The 27957-nt window shown below is 36.2% G+C and overlaps 1 protein-coding gene across 1 annotated transcript; it reads left to right on the plus strand.

Annotated features, from left to right (window-relative positions):
• MGAT4D (MGAT4 family member D) lies at positions 1–27957 on the plus strand. Its single transcript, XM_081960326.1, has 15 exons — positions 1–233; positions 345–515; positions 4646–4786; positions 6445–6578; positions 10838–10884; positions 12477–12590; positions 14131–14206; positions 17928–18042; positions 19474–19604; positions 21686–21793; positions 23213–23406; positions 23871–23949; positions 24569–24647; positions 26861–26973; positions 27486–27957. Exons 1-15 carry the CDS (start codon positions 146–148, stop codon positions 27501–27503), a joined length of 1608 nt encoding a protein of 535 aa, XP_081816452.1. The 5' UTR covers positions 1–145; the 3' UTR covers positions 27504–27957.

Raw genomic sequence — 27957 nt, forward strand, 5'->3', positions numbered from 1 at the left:
CCTAGCTGTGCCGAGCATCTTGGAGCAATCTGGGATCCGCCGGGAAGACGCGCGTTCCCTCGCTCCGCCGTTGCCAAGAGTCAGCAAAGGGACGACGTGCCATTATTGCGCGTGGCAGCCACGGAATTCCCAGGGTGGCTGGGAAATGAGGCTCAGGCTGAGAGGCGCCCTGAAGTGTGTCTGCCTGAGCGCAGCCTTCTTGGCGTGGTACCTAACCTTCCACAAGATTGAAGGTGAGAGCAAGAAAACCGGGGGTGGGGTGGGGGCTGTGTTACGAGGTCCCCAACTGCGCTCGCGTGGAAACGGGCTTTGCGCCTAATTTGTTGTTGTTTTTTTTCCGCTAGAGGGGAGAACTCCAGGAGGAGCTCAACTTTCGGCGCTCCAGCGCAAGGGCAGAGAGAGTTGCTTGCACCAACCGAGAAGGTGCTCCAAGTTTCAACTCCCACCGATGCCATCTCTCTCGGCAAGCAGCTCCCGAAGTTGCGCGCCACTGCCGACCGTGCGCTCTCTGCCCGGTTAGCTTTCGGGATCTGGGTTCCTTCGAGGCGGTGGGCGCTCTCTGCCTTTATTGTTTGCTTTGATCTTTATATACGAAGCTCTTTGCTTCTTGAAGTTGTGCCTTGGTAGGACTCTGTCCCTGGCATACGCCGCGAACTTGAAAGTACAAATTCGGGTTTGTTTCAAGGACGGACAGCGCAACACTTTTGTTCAGTTGCAGATACAGCACTTTTACATCCAAGCTTCTGTGGCTTTCCATTAAAATTTAAATAACGTTCAAGTACGGTAAAGCCCTTTCAGAAAGTAGCTTTAGAAAATGGCACTGAAAATTGAGTTGGCTCCTTGCTCTGTGCTTGTAACGCAGCCTATTTCCGAAGTGTCATCATTATCATTGCTGATTAGGGCTTCAACTTATATATTATTGTTGTTGCTGCTGCTGCTGTTGTTGTTTTAAAATACATTATAATAAAATTATAATACCTTGTATTGTAGTGTTATAAAAATTATATTTAAAAAAAAAAAAACTCAGCTTAACTTTGGGATCTTTGCTGCAGTTTCGAATTAGAACCAGCCAGTTCTCACAACTGCACCTATCATCATCATTAGGTCCTATGCAGAGCACATTGGGCAGCAAATGTTTTCCAGCAGTTTTGATCATTCGCATCGTCCCAAAGGACATTAATAATCTTAGGATCTTCTTTAAGTGTTGGGCACCAAGTTTTCTGTCCTAAATTCCTCTTTTCTCCAGGAGGTATCCAGTATATTATGCGGTCTTTAGGAATATGTAACATATGGCCAGCAAGCCACATTCAATGTTCATTCACAATTCTCAATAGGTGTTCTAAATCTGATATTTGTAGATTACCCTAGCTTTGGCATCCCATGGACAGCAGTCTTAGATTTAGATTTTGCAAATGACATCGCATTGCTTGGTGAAACAAAGAGGTGCTTGCAAGAAATGACCATCAGCTTTGATAATGAGGCCAACAAAATTGGCTTACATATAAATTTTGAAAAGTTATTAAGTCAGAAATGCTCAGGATAATATGCCTATAACAGTTGATGGTCGGGCTATAGAACAAGTCCAACAATTTACTTATCTTGGTAGCATTAGGTCTATCAATGGATGTACAGATAATGACATTAACCATCAAATTGGAATGGCAGTGACCATATTTCAATGCATGTGCCCAATTTGGTCTACAGCAGCTATAAGTATTACCACAAAGGTAAAAATCTTCAAGAGTATTGTTATACCAATTGCAATGTATGCTGATGAAACATGGAAGTGTACAACCAAAAGGATTAAAAGATTAAATGTTTTCTAACAACACTGCTTGAGGAAAATCCTCCAGATATATAGTGGCCATATCATGAAGAGGTATTACAAAGATCAGATTTAGAACTGTAACTACAGTATATTAGTGCATTGTTAGTTGAGCTGTAGCATATCTGAAAGTGCAACAAATCCATGACTTTTATCTCAAAACAGTGCAGAATAATCTGTTTTCCCAGCTGCACCCTTTCGTTCTTCATACTGCTTCCAAAACTCCTTAGCTGGAAATGTAGCTTTACAATGCATTATTGCTCCTTTCTTCCATCTTAGTGTCTATTTATTTTTGAGGTTGATAGCAATGAAGATTATTATTATTGTTTGGCTTCACACAGCTTTTTGAAGAGCTGGGTAATGGAAATAGCTAAGTATTTCTAATAAAATGTTTTAAAAACCTGAGTGATAACATTTAGTAGTTGCAAGAGAAAAGAACCAAACATTTCTGTGACATAGAAATGGAATAGTTTGCGATCAGCTACATACTTATACTGCACAAAAGTATTAAAGGAAAACTCAACCCTGCAATTCAGGCATTCTTTCCAATGAAGTACATTTCTGAGTGAGAATGAATGGTCTAAACTATTCTAAAATACTCTAAAGTATTCTTCTTTTGATGTAAGTTTTACTGTAATCAATAGACACTTTGCTACACACAATTACAGAAAGCAGTACAATTTCTGTGTTGTGTCAGTTATTTGATTTGAAGGCAATATATGAATAATATAGACACACTTTTGGAGCTATACCCTTTTGCAGCTCATATTATATCTTTATCATATATCTGCAGACATATGTGTCTCTTTCAAATAGTAGAGTACATGTGTGATCAATGGTCAGGATATGATCATGTACAAAACACTAGTCTATCTCATTTTAAGAGGATATAATTGGACACAAAGCTCCATATTCCTTTTTTCTCCTAATTTGGAATGATGAGGTTAAAGAAAATATGGCTTGATTCTTTTCCTGAAATGCATGAGCTAATTAAGGCTAATTAAGATTATTAGTTTTTGCATATAGCTGACTCCCCCCATCCCGCTCAGCAGGTAAGCTGTTTGACATTTCCCCCCTCGGAAATAAAGGGCCAAGGGGACATTTCCTTTGAAATCTACTCAGTAACTCCATATAAACAATTGTCTAATTCACCAGGTTTAAATAAGACACATTTAAATCATTTCCACAACAAAATAGATGCAAAATAGAGTGTGAGTGATCCTTTCTTGCAAGCATTGAAAACACCAGAATCCAATTACTGCATGGATCTCGCTTTTCAGGATCGATGATAATAGTCAGCTAAGACTATTATGTTACTTCAGCTTCAAAATTATATCTGCTGACAACTAATAATTAAGACATAATGTTCGTTGAACTGATTCTTCTTTGTACCAATGATGTCATATTCAGGCACACAAGCAATTTAACAGTGTGAATCATCTATTCCAATTATGTTACTACAGTCTAATTCCATGGCTGTTGGGGGGGGGGGGCATAAAACAATCCCTTTCATCATTTATTTGGCATTCTAATTTTTGTTTTGTTTTTTAATCTGTTTTAATGGATGATCTTTGCTGTTTTAATCTGTTAAATCAAGGGTTCTACTGTTTTAGGATGTTTTTGATCCTATTTTGTACTGTTTAACTTCACATTTTAAATCTTTTAAATGAATGCATTATTCAAAATACAGTAAAAAAAATTGGTGCTTACAGTCCTTTTGGGTCCAGCTGTGAGAAAATAGGCTAAAGTGAACCCAGGCAAGACAGAATTGTAGAAAGGATCACCGTAAACTGTGGTGATAGCCTTTGAAGAGACTTTCCCTTCAAAGAGCAATTCCATGATTTGTAGTTGAGGACATTTGTGAGAAGAATGGTCACTAGTATTTACTGCTTTATAGTTGTTTGTGTTTTCTTGGCTTTATTGATATTCTTATATTTTTATTCTGTAAACTGCTAGGAAACATTTCGGTTGAATCCAGGAGGGTATAAACACTAAATAAATAAATGCTTTTGTGAAAGGATTTCATTAATCATTTATGTAATTAATAGTTGCTTTCTAGTATTCAGGGGTTTTGCTCCCTAGGTTTTATATCTGAGATAGGCAACTCCCATGATTGCTTATATAAACAAAATATGTTTTCTTGCACTGAACTACGTATTTACTTAGAGGGAGAAAAAGCCATTGTAAAATTGATGTGCATTTTTGGCATATAAAATGAAGTCTTGTTTTCCTTCCTTTCTTTGTATTGTATAAGATCTTCAATCAACTAGCACCATTAGTTTCAAATGGATACACGGTGTGCTAGCATGGAAAATATGCATAGCCCATATTCAGTTTTACACGTAGAGTATTATTGCTAAGGGTCAATTCCATCAATAGAAAGGATTAAAAAGTATAATGTAAGGTCAATCTTAATGATGTGCCATATGTGAAACAGGACTAGTGGGTGGATAAATTTTAAATTTAACAATGTACTGAGAAAAGCCTGCCTAAAAATAGCGGCCGTATAATTTAATATCCCAATTGGATGTCCTCGGTTACAATGGTACTAAATTTGTAGAATTCCCAGTTTTCAGCCATGCTGCCTGTGAATTGTGGAAATTATAGCACTCAAATTTCTGGAAGACAGTAATTTACATATAACTCTGCTAAATTATCATAGTACACTTTACTGTTTATAGAATGCACCCTTGATATTTTGTTACGTTATCATATTACAAGGTTGGATCAGCGCTTTGAGAATGGCATCTTGATATTGTGGACAATTAATTGTTTATGTTTGGATTATCAGTATCTCCTTTTTCTTTTTTTCTTTTAAAGATTACTTGAAGTGGAAAGGCCTGAACCTTACTAGCAAACTCTCAATACATCCTGAAACTATCTATTACTATCTGCCTCATCTCCGGAAAAATAAAGATGCTATTTACCCGAAAGTCATAACTGGGCAGAGCAGAACTGGGGGTGAGAATAAAATTTAATGTAGAAGAGAAGAGTTTTTACATGTGTGTTAACTGTGTAATTGTGCAAACATCAACATTTCTGGGCAGTTTTCTTTAAGGAAAGGAGTGTTTCTACATTATTTATTTGAATGTGTATATCTGATAAAAACAAACCTGTGAACACGAGATGATACCGTATGTCCACATTTGAATGTATTTTGCACTTAGTTGCTTATATGAAGAAACCCTATCAGAGAATTGTTTAAAATCCTAAATTAAAAATGAAAACAAAATCCGTAAGCTGGACCGTTACAGTTTCTCTTTTGTTTAGTGCACTGCTTAGATAACTGTTATTATTCTATTGTTCTTTCACTAACTTCAAGTGAAAGTTTAACTGGAAAAATGGCAAATTTATCTTGGTAATCTATTGTATTTGACTCAGTAGCATACTAGTCCTACTTCTTCCAGGTGAGATCACTGCATTAGTTTACTAGTGATTAATTTCCATAAAAGTGTATGTTGTCAACAGCTTTGTACAAAGCTACTGCAGTATTCTATTGGGATGGTGGAAATATAGTACTATTAAGATACACATAATATTTCCTGCTGACATCTATAAGAAATGACAGAAACAACAACAGGTAGTTAAAAATACAGATATTCCTCTACTTATAAGGAGGTTAGGCTCTGAGAGGCTATTCATGTCCATTTTGTTTATAAGTCCAAAGAAGTATAAAAAACTTGTGCAGTATGCTGCTCTTACCTTACTTAAGCAGCAACAAACAGTATGAGGGAGGATCAGGAAGTGAAGTTGTGAGTGGAAATTGGAAGAAGGTGGCAAAGCATTAGTTAGTTTATGGTGCATCACAGGCATATGTGGTGTGTTGTAAACTAACCCTTTCCTGCCTTCTCCTAACTTTGGGAACTTCTACGTTGAATTGTTAACAGGTTTGTTTGTATTGATGAAAGTTTATAATTAGAAAGTTTGTAAGTAGAGTAATGTCTGTAAAGAAATTAAATGATACAAGATAGATTTCTTGGGTATATATAGCTTATAAATTGGGGAAAAATCAATGAATCATCTATGAAAAATGATATTATTTGTGAATTTTTGAAATAATCAAGATATTATACATACACTTTATATTCACTTCTTTCTACAGATAGTCCTCCACTTACACCCACAACTGAGCTCAAAATTTCTGTTGCCAAGCGAGGCAGTTAAGTGAGTTTTGCACCATTTTAATGATCTTTCTTGATCATTGTTGTGTTAAGTGAATCACATTTATTAAGTTAATAACATGGTTGTTAAGTGAATCTGGCTTCCGAATTGACTTTGCTTGTCAGAACGTCGCAAAAGGTGAGGTGATCACATGACACCAGGACACTCTAACTATCATAAATATGAGTTGATTGACAAGCATCTGAATTTTGATCCCATGTTTAAGGAAATGCATCAACAGTCGTAAATCTGAAAAATAGTCATTTTTCAGGGCCATTGTAACTTTCAGCAGTCACTAAAGGAACTTTTGTAAGTTGAGGACTACCTGTATGTGTTTTTCAAAAAAATATTATACAAACGTCTATATGTTCCCAAATGACAATGAGTTTTGTTATTTTTGACAATTGCTTATTTTAGATATTGCTATTATATAAAATAAAATACTTTCTGTATGTTAGCTTTCCTAGTAATTGGTATCTCATCAGTGCAAAGAAAAAAGGGAAGTTATTTGATGACTACATTGAATTCCCTTTTCAATGGAATATCTAAATATCAGAAGAAAAAATGTGTGATAATTGTCCTTATAGCAGAGGTAAGATAAAATGAGGTGATTCATTTAAGCTAACAAAAAAGGAAATATAATCATTTATATCCATTGTTATATTAGTACTCTGCAACTGAATATTAATCAGAGCTTATGGAAGTATTTTTAAAATCATTTTCTCCATCAACATGTTCAATGTCCTTTTATAAATGCTTTGTTTTCTCCCTTTATGTTTGTGCATTTGTGTGTGTGTGTGTGTGCTTTTGAGTCACCATTGATTCTTGGTAACTGCTTGATAATTCTTTGCAGTTTTCTTGGAAAGATTTCATAAGTTGTTTGGCATTGTCTCTTCACTATGGATGAGGGAAATGTCTCGTCCCAAAGTCACCTAGCTGGCTTTGAGTCTAAAGTAGAACTAGAATTCACAGTCTTCCAGTTTCTAGCCAGGTGCCTTAACCACTATACAAACTGGCTCTCTTTTTATATTTTATTATAGATTATATTATGATATTCAAAATCATTACAAATACGTAATTCTTAAATATGAAAAATGCATAGCTGATCTATCAGTTTTGAATTATTCCTCATCTGTAGATGCAGGGTTTCTATTAAAAATTTTGAATTGATGGATTATAATCTGATACCATATATTGAAATTATGTAGCAGGGAATGAGTATTTCAGAAGACGTGACAGTACAACTGCTATAGCAACAAGACATTATTCATATAAGGGACAGTTTTTATTTTATATAAATATTTTAATGTTTAAAATGACATGAAAATTATACTAATAAAATTCCATTACAGCCATCTATCTTTAGTAGTTATTTGAAAATAGACATTAAACACGTTATGTAATATTAAATTTATATCAGTTCATTAAAATCAAGTTATTATGAATGTATCAACTGCAGTAATATTCTGTATAAATTGCAATTAATTTAATAAGAAACTTTCCTTATTTAATAATTTTTATTTAAATGTTAAGAGAAACCACAATTTTCATGGGTAGAGTTACAGTCTAGGAAAGGTTTTTATGTAAATTCTGTGTCAGATTCATTTTTGAATATCAGGTTATTTTAAACATAGTACCACATACTAATAACTTAAGTTGCATTCTGTTGAAGGAATTGCATATATATTATGAGTTTGCCAATATAGTAATCCTTGCTTAATTACCCTAATTGGGACTTGGATTTCCACTGCTAAGTGATTATTAAGGAAAACATGACATGCTGGCATTGCTTAGCGATGGCAGTTCTGGTAGTCCTAGTTGCAGTCATTTGGCAAGGGCTGTGCACAGCGGTGGGATTCAATTTTTTTTACCACCATTTGTGGGAGTGGCTTGGTTTTGTGGACATGGCAGCGAAAGGATACTACAAAATCCCTATTCACTTGGCACTCCTGGGTGAAGGTTACTGCAAAATCCCCATTCCCTCCCCACTCCACTAATCTGCTTTCCAGCTCTGTTCTCCTGTTCAGGTCAACAAAAGAAGATTGGCTGGGAGGCAATGGGGTGGGGCCAGCCTATTTGCCGGTTCTACAAACTACTCAAAATTTCCGCTACTGATTCTCCAGAACCTGTCAGAACTGGTTGAATACCACCTCTGACTGCAGTAGTAGGGGAGGACCTGATGCTTCTCCTGCCTTGCTTCCCTCACCTCCACTTCAAGTCCCCCTACCACTGATCTCTCTATCTGTGTCCTATCTACCACCTTGAACTCTATCACCTCCCCCCCCCCTTGTCCTCCTTGAATTTTGCCATCTTCTTCTTTCTGCTGCTGACAAAATGTGCTGAGGCATCTTCTGGCCCTTCCGGAGGCCTTCATGGCAGCAGGAGTAGTTGGTGGTGGTGGATTGGAAGGCAGGTAAAACGGCAGAGATCAGGATGGGGGAGAGGAAAATGATTTGAAGTACACACTGTGCTTGTAAATGGGGACAGGCTATGAAGCATGAAAAAAATTTGATCATGTGGCTGCAGGATCACTACAATGGCCATGACGTAGAGCAGTGTTTCTCAAACTGGGCGACTTTAAGTCCTGTGGACTTCAACTCCCAGAATCCCCCAGCCAGCATAGCTGGCTGGGGAATTCTGGGAGTTGAAGTCCACAGGACTTAAAGTCGCCAAGTTTGAGAAACACTGACGTAGAGGATCAGCTGTCACTACCATTATTTCTGCACCATTGTAACTTTGAATAGTCACTGAATTAATGATTGTTAAGAAGGTGACGTATATTCTTCTTACTATGCTTTGATATAGGCATTAAGGATCTTAAATTTGCAGTTTATTGACCTTGGCTTTTTAGTGAGCTTTTAGCAAATTTGCCAGGATGTTTTCTGCATATTTTGCAGTCTAGCTATATTCTACAATCCTATACGTTTACTTTATTATTTTACTTTGGTTTTGAACCAAATACAGTGCATCGAGAAAGTATTCAAGCCCCCTTCACGTTTGTCAATTTTCTTCTCATTAATCTATGTTCAGTAACCTCATAATGACAAAGTGAAAACAGACGTTTAGAAATGTCTGTAAATTTATTAAAAAGAAAAGGCTGGAATAAATATATGGATTGGCATAAATATTCAGACCCTTTGCAACAATAGTTGAAATTTAGGTCCGGTACCTCCCATTCCTCTTGGTCATTGCTGACATGTTTCTACCCCTTGATTGGAGTCCACCTGTGGTAAATTAAATTAATTGGACATGATTTGGAAAGACACACACTTCTCTATATAAGGCCTCATAGCTGACAATGCAGCTATGTAGCAGAGCAAAAGCCATGAGGTCAAAGAAACTGACCGCAGAGCTCACAAATAGGATTATTGCAAGGCACAAATCTGGGGAAGGCTATGATAAAATTTCTGCCGCACTAAAGGTTCCTAAGAGCACAGTGGCCTCCAGAATTTTCAAATAGAAGGAGTTTGTTAAAACCAAGGCTGGTCACCAGGTCAAACTGAGCAATTGGGGGAGAAGAGACTTAGTAAGAGGGGTGACCAAGAACCCAATGGCCACTCTGACTGAGCTCTAGAGATCCTGTATGGAGATGGGTCAGTTCCAGAAGGACAACCATCAGTGCAGTCTTCACTGATCTGGGCTTTATGACAGAGTGACTAGACAGAAGCCTCTTCTCAGCAGAAAACACATGAAAGCCCGCTTGGAGTTTGCAAAAAAAAAAAAAAAAGCACCTGAAGGACTTTCAGACTCTGAGGAAGAAGATTCACTGGTCTGATGAAACCAAGATTGAACTCTTTGGCCTCAATTCTAAACATTATGTCTAGACGAAACCAGGCACCATTCATCACCCAACAGTGAAGCATGGTGATGGCAGTGTTTTTCAGCAGCAGGTACTGGAAGACTGGTCAGGGATGAGGAAAAGGTAATGGAGCAAAGTAGAGTGATATCCTCAATGAAAACCTGTTTCACCGAGTGAGCTTGAGAAGATTTGCAAGGAAGAATGGCAGAATCCAGGTGTGCAAAGCTTATTGTGTCATACTCAAAAAGACTGGAGGCTGTTAATTGCTGCCAAAGGTGCTTCAACAAAGTACTAAGTGAAGCAGTGGTGGGTTTCCATTTTTTTTATTACCGGTGTGCTCGTGCGCGGTCTCTCTCTCATGCACGCGTATGAGAGTGGGTGGGCATTGCCACTACCTGTTCGCCCGATCTGAGCTGAACCAGGAGGAACTCACCTCTGAAGTGAAGGTCAGAATGCTTATGCCAGGGGTGTCCAAACTTGGGAACTTTAAGACTTGCGGACTTCAACTTCCAGAATTCCCCAGCCAGCCACACTGGCTGGGGAATTCTGGGAGTTGAAGTCCACAAGTCTTAAAGTTCCCAAGTTTGGACACCCCTGGCTTATGCCAATGTGATATTTCAGTTTTTTATTTTTAATAAATTTACAGATATTTCTAATATTCTGTTTTCACTTTGTCATTATGGAATACTGAGTGTAGATTAATGAAAAAAAAAGAATTTCAACAACTGTATTTCTCTCCAGTATGCGTCAGTTTTGATCAAATATTTCAGTCTAAGAAGATAATTTAAAGCTATAATGCTATCTACTTTACATTTTACAATAATCATAATCATAATATAATGGAAAATTAGACACACTCTGCTAGAGAGATGTTCCCTGATGATGGACTCCAGCATGAGTCCAAAAGTTCAGAAGACCAAACCTCGGGTCCTGGTGACTGACCCAGATTGGATCTTTTATACATATTCTTAATGAAAAAGAAGGGACTGTGAAGAATAAATAAATTTGGTTTCAGAAAATAACATTTCTGAAATTTTCTTTAATTTTTCTAGGTGAACTCAACATATGTTAATAGCATTGCAGGAAGCATTAAAATAAGGTAAATCTTTTAAAATCCAAAAATGTGTGATAGATATTGCTTAAAAATTCACTAATATTAAAGTTTTGTAATGTGAAATTAATTGCATGGTACCTTTAAATTTTTTTTGAAAATTCTGTAAGTTGTACTGCTACCTTTACTTAAAAAATTACAGATGCTAGACAAAAACCGCTCCTGCCCCCGCTCCTCCCAGCCTCACGATGCCCTGGCCCACCTCTCCCCGCAGAGGCAGAGTACCTCCGCTGCCACCACTACATGGCTTTTTCGGCGGCTTCCAAAACAAGTCTTTTGGCAGTGGCTGCTCTGGGCGTACACTCTATGGTTGTACGCTTGGCCGGCAGCTGGCCCACAACCATCGAGCGTACGTCCAGAGCGGCCACTGCCGGAAGATTCAGTTTGGAAGCCGCTAAAAAAGCCATGCAGCGGTGGCGGCAACGGAGGTACTCTGCCTCTAACAGCTGCTCACGCAACCCCCCCTCTCCAGCCATGCAGAACGCCTTTCACTGGCATTTCGAAGGCGCCAAGCCATGGGAGCTGGGCGGCGGCGAACAGGTGCTCACACGGCTTGGCGATACCTCTAGGTCAGTGAATGGCACTGCGCCCGGCTGGAAAGGGGGTTTGCCGGCTGGCTGCTCGTGAGCGTGGTCGCTTCATGGCTGTTGTGTTGTGCTGCTGTGACAGCACAACACAGCCATTCGCCCATGAGGCTGTGCCCGGCTCTTTGGGAGCCCGCTTGCAAGAGACCAACCGCCTGGCAATCCCCCTCTTCATCTGGGCACAGTGCTGCTCACCAATCTAGCGGTATCCCGAAGGCGCCAAGCAACGCAATCACCTTTGCCTCTCCCCTGGTTCCTGCAGCTTGGCACCTTCGGGATACTGCTAGGTTGATGAGTGGCACTCTGCCTGGCCGAAGGTGGGGCATTGTCCAGGGGGCTTATTTGCGGGGGAGCACTTATATTTTTGCCCACCAGAAAAATGTGGCATGGCCTTATTATCAGGACCTGTCGTATTTTGGGGGAAACACGGTATTGAAAGTGGACTTATAAGTGACAGACCAAGAGAATGACTTCGTATACATTAGATTTTATTATTATAATCAAAATTCTTAATAAAATTTTATTTATTTATTTGTATCCTGCCTTTATTATTTTTACAAATAACTCAAAGTGGAAAACATATTCAACACACCTTCATCTTCTTATTTTCCCAACAACAGTAATCCTGTGAGGAGGGTTTGGCTAAATGAGAGTGACTGCTCTCATCTGAAAGTCACCCAGCTCTCTCTCTCTCCCTCCCTCTGTCTCTTTTCTTCTCCTATACATACACTCATATACATACATTCTTTCTGTGTGTACATGTAAATATGTGTGTGTGTGTGTGGTTTTGTGTGTGTGTGCGTATGTGTATGTGTACACACACACACATACTGATTTAGGGCAACTATTGCAGATATGTAGCTTTAAGTAATTAGGTATAAATATTGTAATATCATATTGGCACCATCTTCTGTTGAAGTCCTGTCAGTTGAAGTGCTTCTAATTATCCTGATTGAACACTCACTGGAAGAAAATGCTGTTCTTTTCTTTCTTCAGCTTTTCAAATGAAGTTGTTTCTGGTGCTCTGGAAGTTATTTCGCCCCATGAATCCTTTTACCCTGACTTCTCCAATCTTAAGGAAACATTTGGCGATTCAAAAGAAAGAGTGAAGTATGAAATATGGGGTCATAAGATCCTTGGATTGCATTTTCCTACGTATTTTTAAATTAGGATTCTTTTATTTCTTAAAATGTCATGTCCATTTTTGCACAGGCTCATTATACAATAACTTTATAATAAAACATAATAGTGAAACGTGTTTATGGTCTCTGATTAACACGTAAAGCAGCTACCAACAGAAGGCAGATATAGGGACTTTAATGAAAAGGAACTCATTACAGTCAGCTTTAGAATAACATCAGTTTTGAAAATTTACATTTGTATAATTTTAAAATAATGAATCCCAGTTCTTGTCCTGTTTTAGTTGGTGCACAAGAGATGAGTTGTTGGGGACCCCTTATGTAATGTATTCAAAATCATGTCCCTTCATATTGATGAGCTACTGGGTCCCTATTTTCTGGTAAGGGATACAGATATCAAAGCTATAAAAAGCATTATTAACCATAACTGACAAAGCAGTCTGGATCATATTGAGACAATTTTTTAAAGGGGAAATTAACCCTTTCCAGGAAAACATACATCAGAATATTGCCTACATTTCCAAGTAGATACAAGAAGCCATATATATGAAGATCTTTCTAGAACAACATGGTGAAATTCTGCCCACTATATATGTTAGTCCCTGGATTTAAATGTTTAGCATCTTCATGATCTTTTTAATGATACAACTGATCAATTCTAAGCTTGAAGGTTTCTGCTTTAGTTCCTTGTTTTCAGTCCAAGAAAATTTATTTGGCACAAGAATCAGAGACTACCACATCAGCTCTTCAATTCTTCCATTTGTTTTCTAGACTATAGATAAGACAGAAAGCTGGTTTATTTATTATCATAAAATGAGAGGCCACCCAGTATTTTTTATATAATTTTACTCTGTATATACAAACCATATATCACAGAAGATCAATGGAGAAATTAAACTTGAGGAAAATATGATAGAATAATTCTGAAAGATAATAGCTGGTGTATAAAGGATCTGTTTTCTGAAATGTCAAAGCCAGGTACCCTGTTTTCCCAAAAATAAGACCTCCCCGGATTATAAGCCCAATCGGGCACATATGCCAAAATAAGACCACCCCTGAAAATAAGCTCTCCCCAAAAATATTGCAATGCAGAAGCAGCCATGAGGTGACTACGCTCGTCGCATCCTGCACCTCAAAAATAATAAGACCTCCCTGAAAATAAGATCAAGTGCTTATTTCGGGGGTCAAAATAAAATATGACCCTCTCTTATTTGGGGGAAAACACGGTAGGAATAGATCCAATCTATCAATGTGCTTACAATTTTGGATGGAGCAAATATAATTCTTGATAGTACTCAAAGCTGCTTACATCCAGAATAATCAATAGGGTTATTTTCTACATTACTATTCTTTCAATTAGAAATAATGACAGCAATTTCCATTCTGAATTCTACCTAGCAAAATAATTCGAATAGGTTTCAGCAAAAATGTATCTGTCTTTGTCTATACAGAAAAAAAAAAGTAAGAATAGATTTGTATTTTAAAAATTTCATGATTTTTTTTTTGTTTAGGTGGCGAACAAAACAGAATTTGGATTATAGTTTATTAATGATGTATGCCCAAAAAAAGGGAACATATTATTTACAGGTATGTTTCATGACTATATGTGGTTATACTGTCTAAATTGTGCAAGATTATGTGCCTGGATTCTACAATCTTTAGGTGTCGATTGGGGTTAGGGTGGCCAGCGACCTCACGGGCATCCAAAACAGAGATGGCAAGACAACATCAACAAAGATATGCAAGCTGTGGGCCTGCACCCTGGAGATGTAGCTGACTGTGCAAAGTGGCATTCAATGATCTGAAAAGTGGACCCTGCACTTGTGAGAATACACTAGGAAGAGGAAGACATAGTTTGTCACTGTTTTTCCTTTACATGGGAAGAGAGATTAAAGGGTACTTATTCTCATGCTATATTTTCTTTAAATCTGGAATATATGTGTAAGTGAGAATCCTTTTTTAATAGTTAGGAGGGAAGAAGGGGGAATTGATCAGAGGTGGGTTGCTCCCTGTTCAGCCTGAATAGGGAGGCTCTACCCACTCACCTGGATGCTTTTGCATATGCGCAGAAGCGTCACGCATGCACACACGAGCAAACCAGTAGTAAGGAAATTCACTACTGGAACAGATCTGGTTGCTTCTTCCTTTCTTTCTAGTAGTGCTAGGAAGCAATTTAAGACAATTAACCCGCCTATTTGCTTCTCCCCCCCCCCATACAAGCTGTTTTTTTTCCTTTTAAAAAAAAACACTCTAGCAATTGCGTGATTAATCAATAAAAGATTGAGAGTGGTTTAGAGAAATTTGTGTCAATATTTTCAGTTCATGCAGTCATTCATATTTTCTTGACTCCATAGGGGCCTTTGAGAGACTTTTAACTCTGCCTAGGAATAGATAATGAGGGTACGGGAGCCATAAGTGCAAGCAACCAAATCCCTCATCACCTAGGGTGAAATGTAATTATTCTCGGTCTCCTTTCAGACCTCCCTCATTCTGAGATAATTGTGCATTTCAAAGCTGAAAGCATTTTTGAGGAGCTCTGATTCAGTAGGGCCTAGAAAGCGTTTCTTAGCAATGCTCAAGGGAGGTAAATGAAAACATTAAAAACTTCATTAGCTTTTAGTATCTAGATTCAGAAGGTGAGCCCACAGTCAGGAACATTTGAGTCGTATTTCATTTCAGCAGCTGACCTGACACACTATTTCATGAGAAGTTTATATTTGTGCAGTTAATGCACAATTTAAAATGTTAAGGCATTACAATGGAACAAATATTTTGTATTCAGAGTGGTAGTCAAGTCATGTTTGAAGCACCAGCCTTAGGGTGGACATTGTGGGATAAAGGGATATTATGGCACCAACCTTAAAGACTATCCAATTCATTGGACTGTGATTCACAAAAGCTTAGGTGATAAAAATAAACTTGTTTAGCTTTTAATATGCCACAGTATTCTTTGTTTTAAATACTATGGTAATTCAAGGTTGGGCTGATCAGGTGGTTAAAAATAACAAGCATTGGCCTGCAAGCATTCAATGCAACTTGTAATGGAAAAGATTGAAAGGAGCAGATTTGTTAAATAAACAGGACACATTTTGGGAAAGTAGAATAATATTGGCAACTAGGTTGGGTTATAATAAAAGATTTATCTATGGTATAGAGCAGGGGTCCTCAAACCTTTTAAACGAGGCCAACTCACAGTCCCTAAGACTGTTGGGCAGCAAGACTGGCTGTGTGGGTGTGGCTACGTGGTTATGTGACTGAGTGGGTGTGGCCAATTTAGCAGTCCATTAAACAATACACATAAAGTTTGTTTCGCTCCCTGGGGTGTTTTATTTGCTTTTACTTGTATGTTGCTCTTTTGGCTCATTTTTCTTTTTAATAGATCATTTTTTAAGTTGTCTAGTGGTCTATTTCAGGAAATTCAGTTTTGTTGCAATTCTTTTCAGCCTCAAGGAATTTATAATCAACAAGTCTCTCTCTCTCTCTTTCTCTCTCTTTCTCTTTCCCTTGAACTCTCTCTAACCCTTGAACTGGTGCTGAGTGGTGGGAATCTGATGTCTGGAGGCCGACTAGTGGCGTGCCAAAGACCAGCTGGCCGGCGGGGAGGTGGGGCAATCCTGTGGTCTCCCCAAAAGTAACAAATCTCTTTTGCTTGAAACTTGAAGACTAGTCCAGCCAGTGGGTGGGCAAGTGGACGACCCTCCTCCTCCAATTCAGTCCTCCTGCAGAACTCTGCCGGCCATGCAGAGACCCTGGGAGGCCGCTGTGTGCCCCATTTTTGGCCTTCCCCACCTCCAGTAGCTCTCTGCCGGCAAAAATTGGGCCAGTTTTTGGCCTCCAGATGTTGTGTCCATGGCAATCGCAAGGTGTCAATCATCACCGGTGGGTGCCAGGATTGGCTAGAACAGCGATGGCGAACCTTTTTTGGCTCGCGTGCCACAAGTGGGGGGAGCGCAGGGGGGTCGTGTGCGGGCGTGCTGTACCCATAATGCAATGTGCGACCCCCCCAATGTGCATGCGTGCACAACGCGCAACCCCCCATTTTTGCATGCTTTTTTCGCTCTATAAGAGCCTGGGGAGGGCGAAAAGAGCCTCCCCCGCCCCCCCGGAGGCCCTCCAGAGGCTTCAGGGACTGTCCGGAGGCTTCCCTGAAGCCTTCGGAACGCTTAAAACGACCCTCCGACCAAACCGGAAGTGACTTCCGGTTTGCTCGGAGGATCCTTTTGAGCGCTCCGAAGGCTTCAGGGACCGTCCGGATGGTCCCTGAAGCCTTCGGAACGCTTAAAACTACCCTCCAAGCAAACCGGAAGTAACTTTTTTTTAAAAAGAAAGTAACATAATAATAAGAAAGGAGGTTTTCAAAGCTTTTTCTGCATGTATGTACATTAGGATATTCTAACTTTGTATATATGTAAAGTCAGTTTTATGTATTGATTTTGTACACATATATTTATATAAAAATAGACATGTCTATAAGGATCCCCCAACAAAGAAGGTAATTGGCAATTGTTTTCCTAGAGCAGACAGGTTGGAAGGCACAACAGTAGGAGCACGTCCAGTGGGCGTATATGGTAACCTGTAGTCTGGACTGAATATCTTGACAGCTGTTGTGAAAAGCATCTCAGTCTGGACAAGGTTTTCTTAAAGCAGCTTAGAGTCAAGCCAGACTGAGCACCCAAAGGGAATATCTTAAATAGCAAGTGTAGATATGCTTCAGGATAAGAATATTCTATTTTATTCTTAAGGAAAATGGTACATTGCCAATAGAAATGCATTTGTGTAAGCTTTCATATAGATGTCTGTAGCCCGGCCAATCTGTGGTGGATTCTCTGTGTTGTTAATAATATTCCCACATGCTATTTGGCAGGGAAACCTTCAAGGATTGCACTCCTAGATTGCCTTCCTAGCTATCATGTCATTTCCATACTTGTACCTTTTCACTGGCAATTAATTTCATCCACTATAATTTATTTAGATTTTATATTCATACATCCATTGATGTTTTATTATTATTCTAAGTATTTTATCAGGGTATTAGTTGAGTCTTGACATAATAATCATTTTAATGGTTCTAGAAAATCAGCTTTATTGATAATGTACATTCTGGATCTATTTCCCAATATACAATAATGTTCCTTCTATTTGTAGATTTCTAATGATAGGTTGATGACACATAGAGCTCTCATATTTTCATAAATCTTCCTTACTCTAATCCTTTTCTTGTTGAAGTTTTAAGTTTCTTCTGGAAGAAAAATTCTATTAAGAGTCTTAGGATCTATGATTTTGCTAGTAAAAATAATCTATTTTTCAGCTAGAAGATGATATTGTGGCCAACCCTCAATATTTATATACAATAAATTATTTTATTGAACAAAAGTTATCACAGGAATGGATAGTTCTTGAGTTTTCTCAACTTGGGTTTATTGGTAAGTACAACAACGGTATATAAATATGATAAATAAATAAATATTGTCAAGAGTCCACAAAGATAAGACTAAATAAGAATATGTGGATACATTTTCTATCTTTCAGCAGCAAAATTGTGTTATTAAATATTTGATGGTGCCATTTTCCACAATATTTTTTTATTTATTAATAGAATTTGTATGGCCACCCATTTGACTAAAAGCACTCTGGGCAACAAACAACAATCCAATAAAATATTATTCCGAACCAGGTGTTTCTGCACTTAAATTACTTTTTCAGTCTATGTTATGTATGCATTACAGTAATAGGTAAATCTCATGGAATTCAATAAGGCTTATTCATAAATAAATAAAAAGAAAGGCTTTTCAGGTAAAAATCAATGTGCTTTTTACATGGATTATGGCATTTCCAGAAGATCATGAAAGGAAATAACTGGTGGAGTTGTTTAATGAATTGCCTAGATCTCATCCAAGCACTATAAGCATAATATAATACATTATTTTTAAAACAAGTACCCATCATTTAGGATTTATCCTTGTTGGTAATAGAGATTGTTTAATATTTATAGTTGATAAAATGACTATAAAGATAGGCTGAATGTAATATTTGCCTTTTTAAAGCCATTCTTATTCTAAAAATAATCCATGGTTTTAAATCTTACATGTTAGGAGAGAATTTTAAGTTCATTTAAATCTTCATGGGCTGGTTTCGATATTCATGCATTTGCCTAAGTGCTAAGCAGCTCATATGTGTTTGAGTGTCTTTCCCTGCTGAATAACCTCTAGCTTTCCTCTCATATTTCAGTTACGTACTAAGTGAAGACATTAGGGTACTGCTTTCATTTTTTTCTGTTTAGAAAGCAAAGGTAGTCAGAAAAGTTAAAAACAATGGAGAGAGATGTAATTAATTTTTTGAACATCATCTCGCAATAATAAAATAAATTAAACAATCTAAAGGCATCTTGAAAATGAGATAAAAAAAATCAAAGCCTCTTTGCATGAATCTGGGAAACAAGAGCTGCTATTTTAGCAAATAAAAATGTGAAACATTCTTTCAAACAGAAAGAAACGAGGTAAGAGTCAATACAAATGAAGAGCCATAAACACATGAAATTGTTGTGTTAATATTTCAATGCTTACTCAAATTACTAGTCATTACTATTTTCTAATTTTTAGACAAAATGTATTTTCTATAGACAAGAGATTGTTTACAGATTTTGCAATATTTTAAATAAATTATTAAAATCAATAGAACTTGAATTATGGATGTGAATTGAATGATGTAAGTGTAAATAATAGACTAAATGTAACTAAATCTTGATCCAAGTTGTTAGTAATGGATAGATCTGGACAATAAAGTTAATAAATTACTATGTTGTAAATAAAATTATGATTCTCTTTTCCCTTTTCTAAAAAAAATTGTATTTTCAGGAAAATTATTCCGATGCAAAGACTTACCACTAATAGTAGATTTTTTTTTAATGTTCTACAAAGATAAACCAATTGACTGGCTACTAGACCACTTAATTTCAGTTAAAGTTTGTAATCCAGAGAAAAATGAAGTAAGTAGTCTATTTATTAACAATAGCTATATGTATGTACACAAGACACAATGACACACACAAAACAAGAGAGAGACATTTTAAGGAGGAATTATAACTATACCATTTTGTATTAAAACTGATTTATAAATTAACCAGTGTCCTGAAATTTTAGTGCCAACAATTAAGTCATTCTATAATTAAAAATCCCTGCTTCATTATACTGAAAATATAAATACTGTATATTCTTGGCTACGATCAGGTTGTTTAATAAATTCCATTTTAATTTACAGTATTTGTTATTTGCAGTTATATAACTTCATATTATTTATTATTCCATTTGTACAGATAATCCTTGACTTACAACAGTTCATTTAGTGATTGTTGAAAGTTACAATGACAATGAAAAAAGTGATTTATGACTTGTTTTCACACTTACGACTGTTGTAGTATTCCATGTATATAGGTGATCAAAATTCAGAGGCTTGAAAATTGACTCATATTTATGACTGTTGCAGTGTCCTGTGGTCATGTGTTCCCCTTTTCTGACCTTCTGACAAACAAAGTCAATGGGGAAACCAGATTCATTTCACAATTTGTCTAATTTAACCAGAGGTTGGTTTCAGCCAGTTGGGCCCGGATTGGGCGAACCGGTAGTAGTGGCAGTGGGAGGCTCTGCCCACCCACAAAGCAAACCAATAGTAAAAATAATAGAAACCCACCACTGAATTTAACAGTTAGTAATTCACTTAAGAAGGGTGGCAAGCTCACTTAACAGATGTTTTACTTAGCAACAGAAATTTTGGGTTATAAGGTTTTTTTTTATCAAGTTTTTTATTTTATAATATATAAAAATTCCATTCTCAATTATTGTAAGTTGAGGACTACATGTATTGCTTTTAATTGTTGTTAACGTAGTTTCTTTAGAAAAAGAATGGATGTAAATATTTTAATTTAAAAAGCGTTTAAATCTGTTTTGTCTAAAAATGTGCATTCAATACAGTATTCCATTTAGATTCAAATAACTTGTTTTTCACAATTGGGATTGATAAATGTATTTTGTATTTTGTATTAATATTAATTTATATTCATACAAGATAGGACAGTTTTGATCTCTCATGGGCTTTTCAATTTTTTACTTTTAATATTTTAACTTAATGTATTGCTTGAGCAGCATTAACCCAAAAAACGTGTTTTGTTTTTCCAGCAAGATTAATTAAAATCAGGCATAAACCTTTAATACATTTCTGACATCTTTATCCCACCTCTACTTGGCTAATACTTTGCAAGTGCTAATGCACAAAACTAAAACATCTGTAGACCTAATATGCACTTCATCCAAAGTTCAAGATTTATGACATTTCTTTAGCACTTTTCTTATTACCTTCTCTTCACCTCAATTCCCCACCACTTCTCAATTTTTCTTTCTTCTGTTTATCTTTCCATTACTCATTTGAATGCCATGACATGATGATTTTACTGTTCCCCTCCATCTGTAAACACCACAATTGCATTATGCAGATGGCAAATCACTGCTGATCTGGTGCAAAATTCTATAATCTCTAAATCCTTGCCACCCTTGCTCAGCTAGAATTTGAATATTGCTTCACTAGCAATCTGAAAATCATTGATGGCCTCACTATCAGAGGACATGTTTGGCCTATTATTCTCTGCTGAGTGATTAAAGCAACTTCAGTCACACATCGCTTTTAAAGCACATGGGTATATAGTGCAGTAACCCATGTAGTAATTAAAGATAAAAATATTCTATCTTTCTAGAAGTTGATGACATTTATCCTACATATATATTCCATGTTTATCCTTAGACAAACCCTGCTTCTAAGTTTGCTTTCACATGGTTTTAATATTTCTGGTGAGACTTTAATTTTTTCCCCCTCACAAATTCTTCAAATCCACTTGAACATTAGGAATACTTATGATTATAGTCTGATATTACATCAGCTCTGTTTATTAATATCATACTAATACATTAGGCAGTTTCTTCTTATGAGAATGCATGTACGAGAATAATAAATGTTCAGATTAAATTCTGTTAAATATGATTGTTTGGTTTTTATGACACAAAATGTTTTCCTTTCCAGAAAGACTGTGAAAGCCAGAAGTCTAATATACGCATCCGTTATAAACCATCACTTTTTCAACATGTGGGATTTTATTCTTCTTTAAATGGAAAGACACAGCAGTTGAGAGTAAGATCTCTTTTTGGTTTATTTGCTTCTGATTTAAATTTTTATTCTTTCTGAAAATAATGAAACATTTCTTTCAGTTAAGTTTTTACAGAAAACTAAAATTAACTGTGGTTCCAGTCCAGAAGCATTTAAGTTGGCCTTTTAAAATTCCTATGGTTTGGTAGGAAGGAACTGCTAAAGAATTAGGGTTTTGTCTTTTCAAATAAAGCAACTTTATTAATTTGGAGCTTACCAAACAAATGGTCATAAACATAACTACACTGGACACGTGATCCCCTTGTATCCACGGTAGCTTGCTTTTATTTCTCATGCTTAATTTCCCTTTAATTTATATAGAAAAGTTATACTGGATCAGACTAAAGGCATGAGGACTCTCACAATTTGTTCTCACACTGTCAACTAGATATCTTTAGGAAACCCAGAAATGTGACACAAGTGCAAAAATAATCTCCCAATTGATTTCCCTTTAGTTCCTTGTGGTGTGAATTCCCAGGACCCTGAATGCAGTTATAATTTATTTGTTTGGTTATTTGTTTGAACTGGTTTTATCTCCATTAACCAATCATTTTTCCTCTGACAAGCAGAAACACAATTATATATGCATGAAAAGAAAGGGAAGGCAGGAGATGGCATTTTTTTAAAAAAGTGTAGCACCTGGAAAGAAAAGGATCCAGGAACAAAATTAAACATCCACATTCTTCAGCAGAAGTCTTTGCAGTCTATTGTACCGCTGCCTATTTCTTTGTTTCCAACAGCTGCTTCTGTCCTTATCAGTAGGACAAGCTGTAATTTGATAAATTGACAACTAATTATTTGGGATACTATAATTACTCAGTCAATATGGTACTATCACAGGCAACTATGAGTGTGTGGTGATGGGGAGTGGTGACACATAGATTGTGATGTTGCAACAAAAATCCCATGATTTATTTAGCCTGATATAAGGACATGAGGACACGTTGTGGTTTGGGTTGTGACATCACAATGCAGGTTTGATTGTTTTTTTCATTATTCTGGTTAGCAAGGTGTTACATACTGACAAACAGTATGGTAGTTTCCACCAAGGTCCTCTGTACGGGACCTTGAATACGGGAACAGTATTCAAATCTGATTGGTTGAAAGGTCTGGCAGCTCCATATAAAAGGGCTGCTGCCAGACAGAGTCTTTGCTGGATTGTATATATTTGTCACTTAATAAAGAGCTGTTTGTTGCTGAAGCCTGAGTCTGCCTCATCCATTCATCCTATCTTACACAAGGAATACTTATTTTTGTGTAAGTTCTGAATCTTCCCCATATTGTCTTTAGCAGGTGATTCCCAATTCTTGTTATATTCCAAGATTATAATTTGTGCTTAATTGTTTTTGACAAAACTTTGTAAAATAGTGTTTTTACATGTGAATAAACATCTATATTTTACAGGATGAAGATTTTGTTGAAACATCATTATTTAGGGAACATGTTAACCCTCCTGCAAAAATGAAAACAAGCTTAAAAGTATTTCAGCAGTTTACTCTAGAAAAGGCTTACAATGGAATAGAAATCTTTTGGGCTCTTGCTCCTAAAGCAGGAGATTATATTTTGTTCAGTTTTGAGAAACCATTGAAAATAATAAGGTAATTTATCACCTGATACAAAGTTGTCTCTAATGAAATGATTTTTCCACAACAAAATTTGGCCAACTAGCTTGCCTTAATTTTTCTCAAAGTGAAAAAAGTTCCAATAAGTCATTTGAATGGGGAAATTGACAAATGAGATAACATTAAGATTCTATTGTTCCTATCCTGTGATCTGAAATGTTTTTAACTAAAATAGCAAATGTAGGGAATGTTACCTGACATTGCTGGATAATGCTTAATAGTAGTTCCAATAATCTTTGTTAATGCTTTATTCCTAACTATGCATATGGAACAAACACATCCAAGACTTCTCATAACTATAATTCACTTTTTGTTTGTAAACTCTTCTAGAAGCATTTTCTCTAAACCATAAGGTGAACATATAATAGCCTCACAATAAAAGCCCACAATTTCATATTAAAGGTAAATTTTCTTATGCTTTTATGCAATTTGCTCTGCAGGTATTTATTCAGAAGTGGAAATTATAAGCATCGTAAAGACATATTGTTTAAAACTACTGTAGAAGTTTTACCTAGCAATGTAAGTATCTCTGCCCCTATCAATGTGAAGCTTTTCTAGAAAAGTAAGAAGAGAAGTTTATTTCTGCTTTATATTTCTATCCACTATCCCAAATCTATTAGGCTGCTATCCTCTAGATAGGATACAGTTTCTTCAACATTCTGATAAATGATAACCACTGGACAACCATTTGTCTGAAATGGTATAGGGTTTCCTGCCTGAGCAAGGTCCCTTCCAACTATTCTATTCCATTCTATTCATAATCATTTGCCTTTTAAAATTTCTTAAGATTTTTTTTCATTGTAGTAGTTGGATATCATGGAGAACATAATGCAAGTAATTATAGCGTCCCCTTCATTATTACTTCCTGCCTCTACTTTGTTTCTCCTTAAACAGCGATTTGACAATATTCCTCATTTGGAATAACCTGTTGGAAATTATGTCACCTATTTCTTCCTAGAGAGATTTGGTGGTGGTGGTATTTTAAACACACCAATAAGCACGTACCCTCGCTAACTAGTCAATCAGGGGAATTTTCACTGTGCTCTAGCTGAATTCTACATAACAGAAATGTGATCAAGAAGATGTTGCTTTCCTTTCCAAAGACTGGTTGAAATTTTACTCCTTTTATTTGTTTCAGGATATTAATTCACAGACTGTAGGAAACAATTCAAACAACATTACCATCATAAGAACTTGGGATGGATTTTTTCAGATAGGTAAACAATATATCTAAAATGCTTCTAGTTTGATTGCTATGTTTCATTGTTGTCTCAGTGAACAAGGGACGGGGCTTGTGGGAGTTGCACCCAAAAGTTATTTTCCACTGGATAAAGAATCATTTTTCTTTTCTTAGAATTTATTTTAAAAAAATGAAATGAAAACGAAAGGTAACATGAATTAAAAAAATAAAACAAAACAAAAACAAGGTTGTTGTAGAATTTCTCTATTTAAAATAGTGCATAAATTCATCTTAAAGGATTTCTAGAACAGTGTTAGCCTTTCTTCCTTTCAGTTTGGGTTTCTGGCTCCATCTGTGGAGGCACTGATCATAACAAAAAAAAAAAAAATGCTTTTCATGCAGAAGATTCAGGTTCTGCCCCAAACAATATAATAGATGTTAACACTTAGCCTGAATATTTTTTTTGGCAGTTTTCATGAAATTAGCCTCTCCTGTTGATGCGTACAGTATCTACTCATATGGACGTTGCCTTGTTGCCTCATTTCTTTAAAATGATATTTTTTAAATCTAGCTAGCTTCAGCTCTCACCCGGGGAGGTCTTATTTTCAGGGAAACAGGGGATGGCTTGATAGATAGATAGATAGATAGATAGATAGATAGATAGATAGACAGACAGACAGACAGACAGACAGACAGACAGACAGACAGATGATAGATAGATGATAGATAGAGATAGATAGATAGATAGATAGATAGATAGATAGATAGATAGATGATAGATAGATAGATAGATAGATAGATAGATAGATAGATAGATTACTGAATGTGACTCTGTGCACAACTAATATCATTTAAAAATACATAACATTAAAATAATTAATTAAAAATCAAGATTTCAGGAGAATAATAATCACTTAAACACAATAGAGCCACCTCTCAGACTTCCAATGGGACACCCAAACATGTTGGGGGGGGGGGGAATCACATTTTAAGGTCCTTCGAGAAAGGTAGCAGAGATAGAGCTAACTTCACCTGGGGACAGGATGATGTTTCAGAAGGTAGGAGCCCCAGCTAAAAAAGAATATTTCTGGGTCCCATCAGCTGGAGCTGTTGAATAGATGGGACCTGCAATATCCCCATCCTACTGGACCAGATGGGATAGGGAGATGTAATCAGGAAGAAGTGGACTCTCAGATAACCTGATGTCATGCCATGTAGGAATTTAAAGGTCAAAACTAGGGCTCTGAATTACACTTGGAAGCAGATCAGCAGCGAATGCAGCTTACAGAACAAAGATATAACATGCACCATAATAGAGAAACACATAATTGTCTAGGCAGCTACTTTCTGCACCAGTTGAAGCTTCCAGATGGTCTTCAAGGGGAACCTCATGTAGAGCGTATATTTCAACATCATTCAAATACATATATTACCTGGGTAATGATATAAATTAACATTACAAATGAAATACAAAATATAAATTATTCGGCTTTAAAGACAGATTATGTATGTTTATTTCTTCCATTGTAATAGAAGCAATAAGTATTCAGAAAGTAAAGTTGCATTTCATATTTATTTATTATTGAGCTCATTTGGATTTACTTTGGAGTAGAACTGTCCAGAATTATATTATCTTTTTAACAAAAGATTAAATACATTTGCAGGTGTATAAGCAGCACTGTGGAAATGGTGTGGCCTTTTGCAAGCTGCAGCCTTTTATACTGGTGTCCATTATGCACATTTGCTACTATGCTGTTTGAAATGTGCACCAAATTTCCATTTGGTGGCAATATGTCAGTTTAATTTCATCTGCAGTTTTGTATATTTTTTCAAGGCATACACATAGTGTTTCAAGGCATTGAATTTCTGCAACAGTGTCTATGAATCCTCATTATTTCATTTTTAATTTATTTTTTAATTTATTTGTATTCTGCCTTTATTATTTTTACAAATAACTCAAGGCAACAAGCATACCCACAACAACCCTGTGAACAAGTTAGGCTGAAAGAGAGTGACTAGCTAAGTTCATCTAGCTAGCTTTAGTGCTTTCTATCCTGCTATCTTAACCACTAGACAAACTGATTCTCATTAATTTTGGTTTGCAATTATTTTTTACTGAAAATGTCAGTTATCTTCACAAATATTTGTACTCTGATTTAAAGCACATCATTTTTGGTTCTTTATGGCAGGATGTTATGCTAAAAAATAATTTCAGAATGCACCAGAAATACTATTTTCATTTATTAATAGATAACTTTGAAGATGGAGTAGCAGAGGGTGCCATTCCCCCATTTTTAGGAAAGATAAAAGCTTTACGTTTGTTTATCCATTCTAATTCTTCCAGATGGATATTACTAAACGAGGTAGGTATAGATTGTTAGACTATCGAGATAATTAACTTACCATCATCTTAAGTACCATTGCAATAATTTAAAAAATATTTTTGTTTTAATAAATTTAGAAATATGTTTCTGTAATTAATTTGGAGTAAATAGAGCCTTTTCAAACTCATTCTGTTTCTCGCATTCACAATTCTTTTGAACTTCTGTTTTAGAGAGAGGTTGTAAGCTGTTCTCCATTTATTTAATTTTCAAAATAAATAAACATAATAATAAAGTAGCACTTTCAAAAATTTACCTATTCTTTTTTTAAAAAAATTGTCTCTTATTGATGTATCCTCAGTCAGAATTTTTGATACAATTACTGCATGAAATTTTACATTTTTAAATGGGTATTATTATGTTTCAAAGATTTCCAAAATACCATGCTGAGATATTTGGAGGAAAATGTGTAAAGATATTGAGAGAATGTGAATTGTAAATTGTACTTTAACCTTAACATGTTGAGAAATAGCTTCTCTTTTGTTCTAATGCAGATATTTATACAGACCTGAAATAAAGAATTACAGACTTCTTTGAGATTTTGAAAGTCTAAAATCAGTATGGAAACAAGGCCATCTAGTGGTAGCAAGAAAATTATCAACAATAGAATGCTATTTCTTCCTAATATCATACTGTGTGGTGAGACTAGGAGAGAGGTTAATTATATTATGCATAGAAAATATTGACTTTCATTAATTATTAATGTAATTAATAAATTAATAAATTGAATTATTGGAATTATAATCTATTGCCAACAAGCTCTTTATAAAAATGTTTAAATTGTCTGAACAAAAAAGGCTATGCTTCTGTACAAATAGAAGATAGATAGAAGAAAATGTGGTTATAGACAAAAAAATTATGAATAAATACACACATATACCAGCTGTAAAAACTACAGGTGAACAAATGCCTTGTCAATTAGCAATACATCAAAACAAATAAAAATAGCAAAACATGATGTTGCAA

Source organism: Natrix helvetica (assembly GCF_964273705.1).
Source record: "Natrix helvetica genome assembly, chromosome: 7".
NCBI lineage: Eukaryota > Metazoa > Chordata > Lepidosauria > Squamata > Natricidae > Natrix > Natrix helvetica.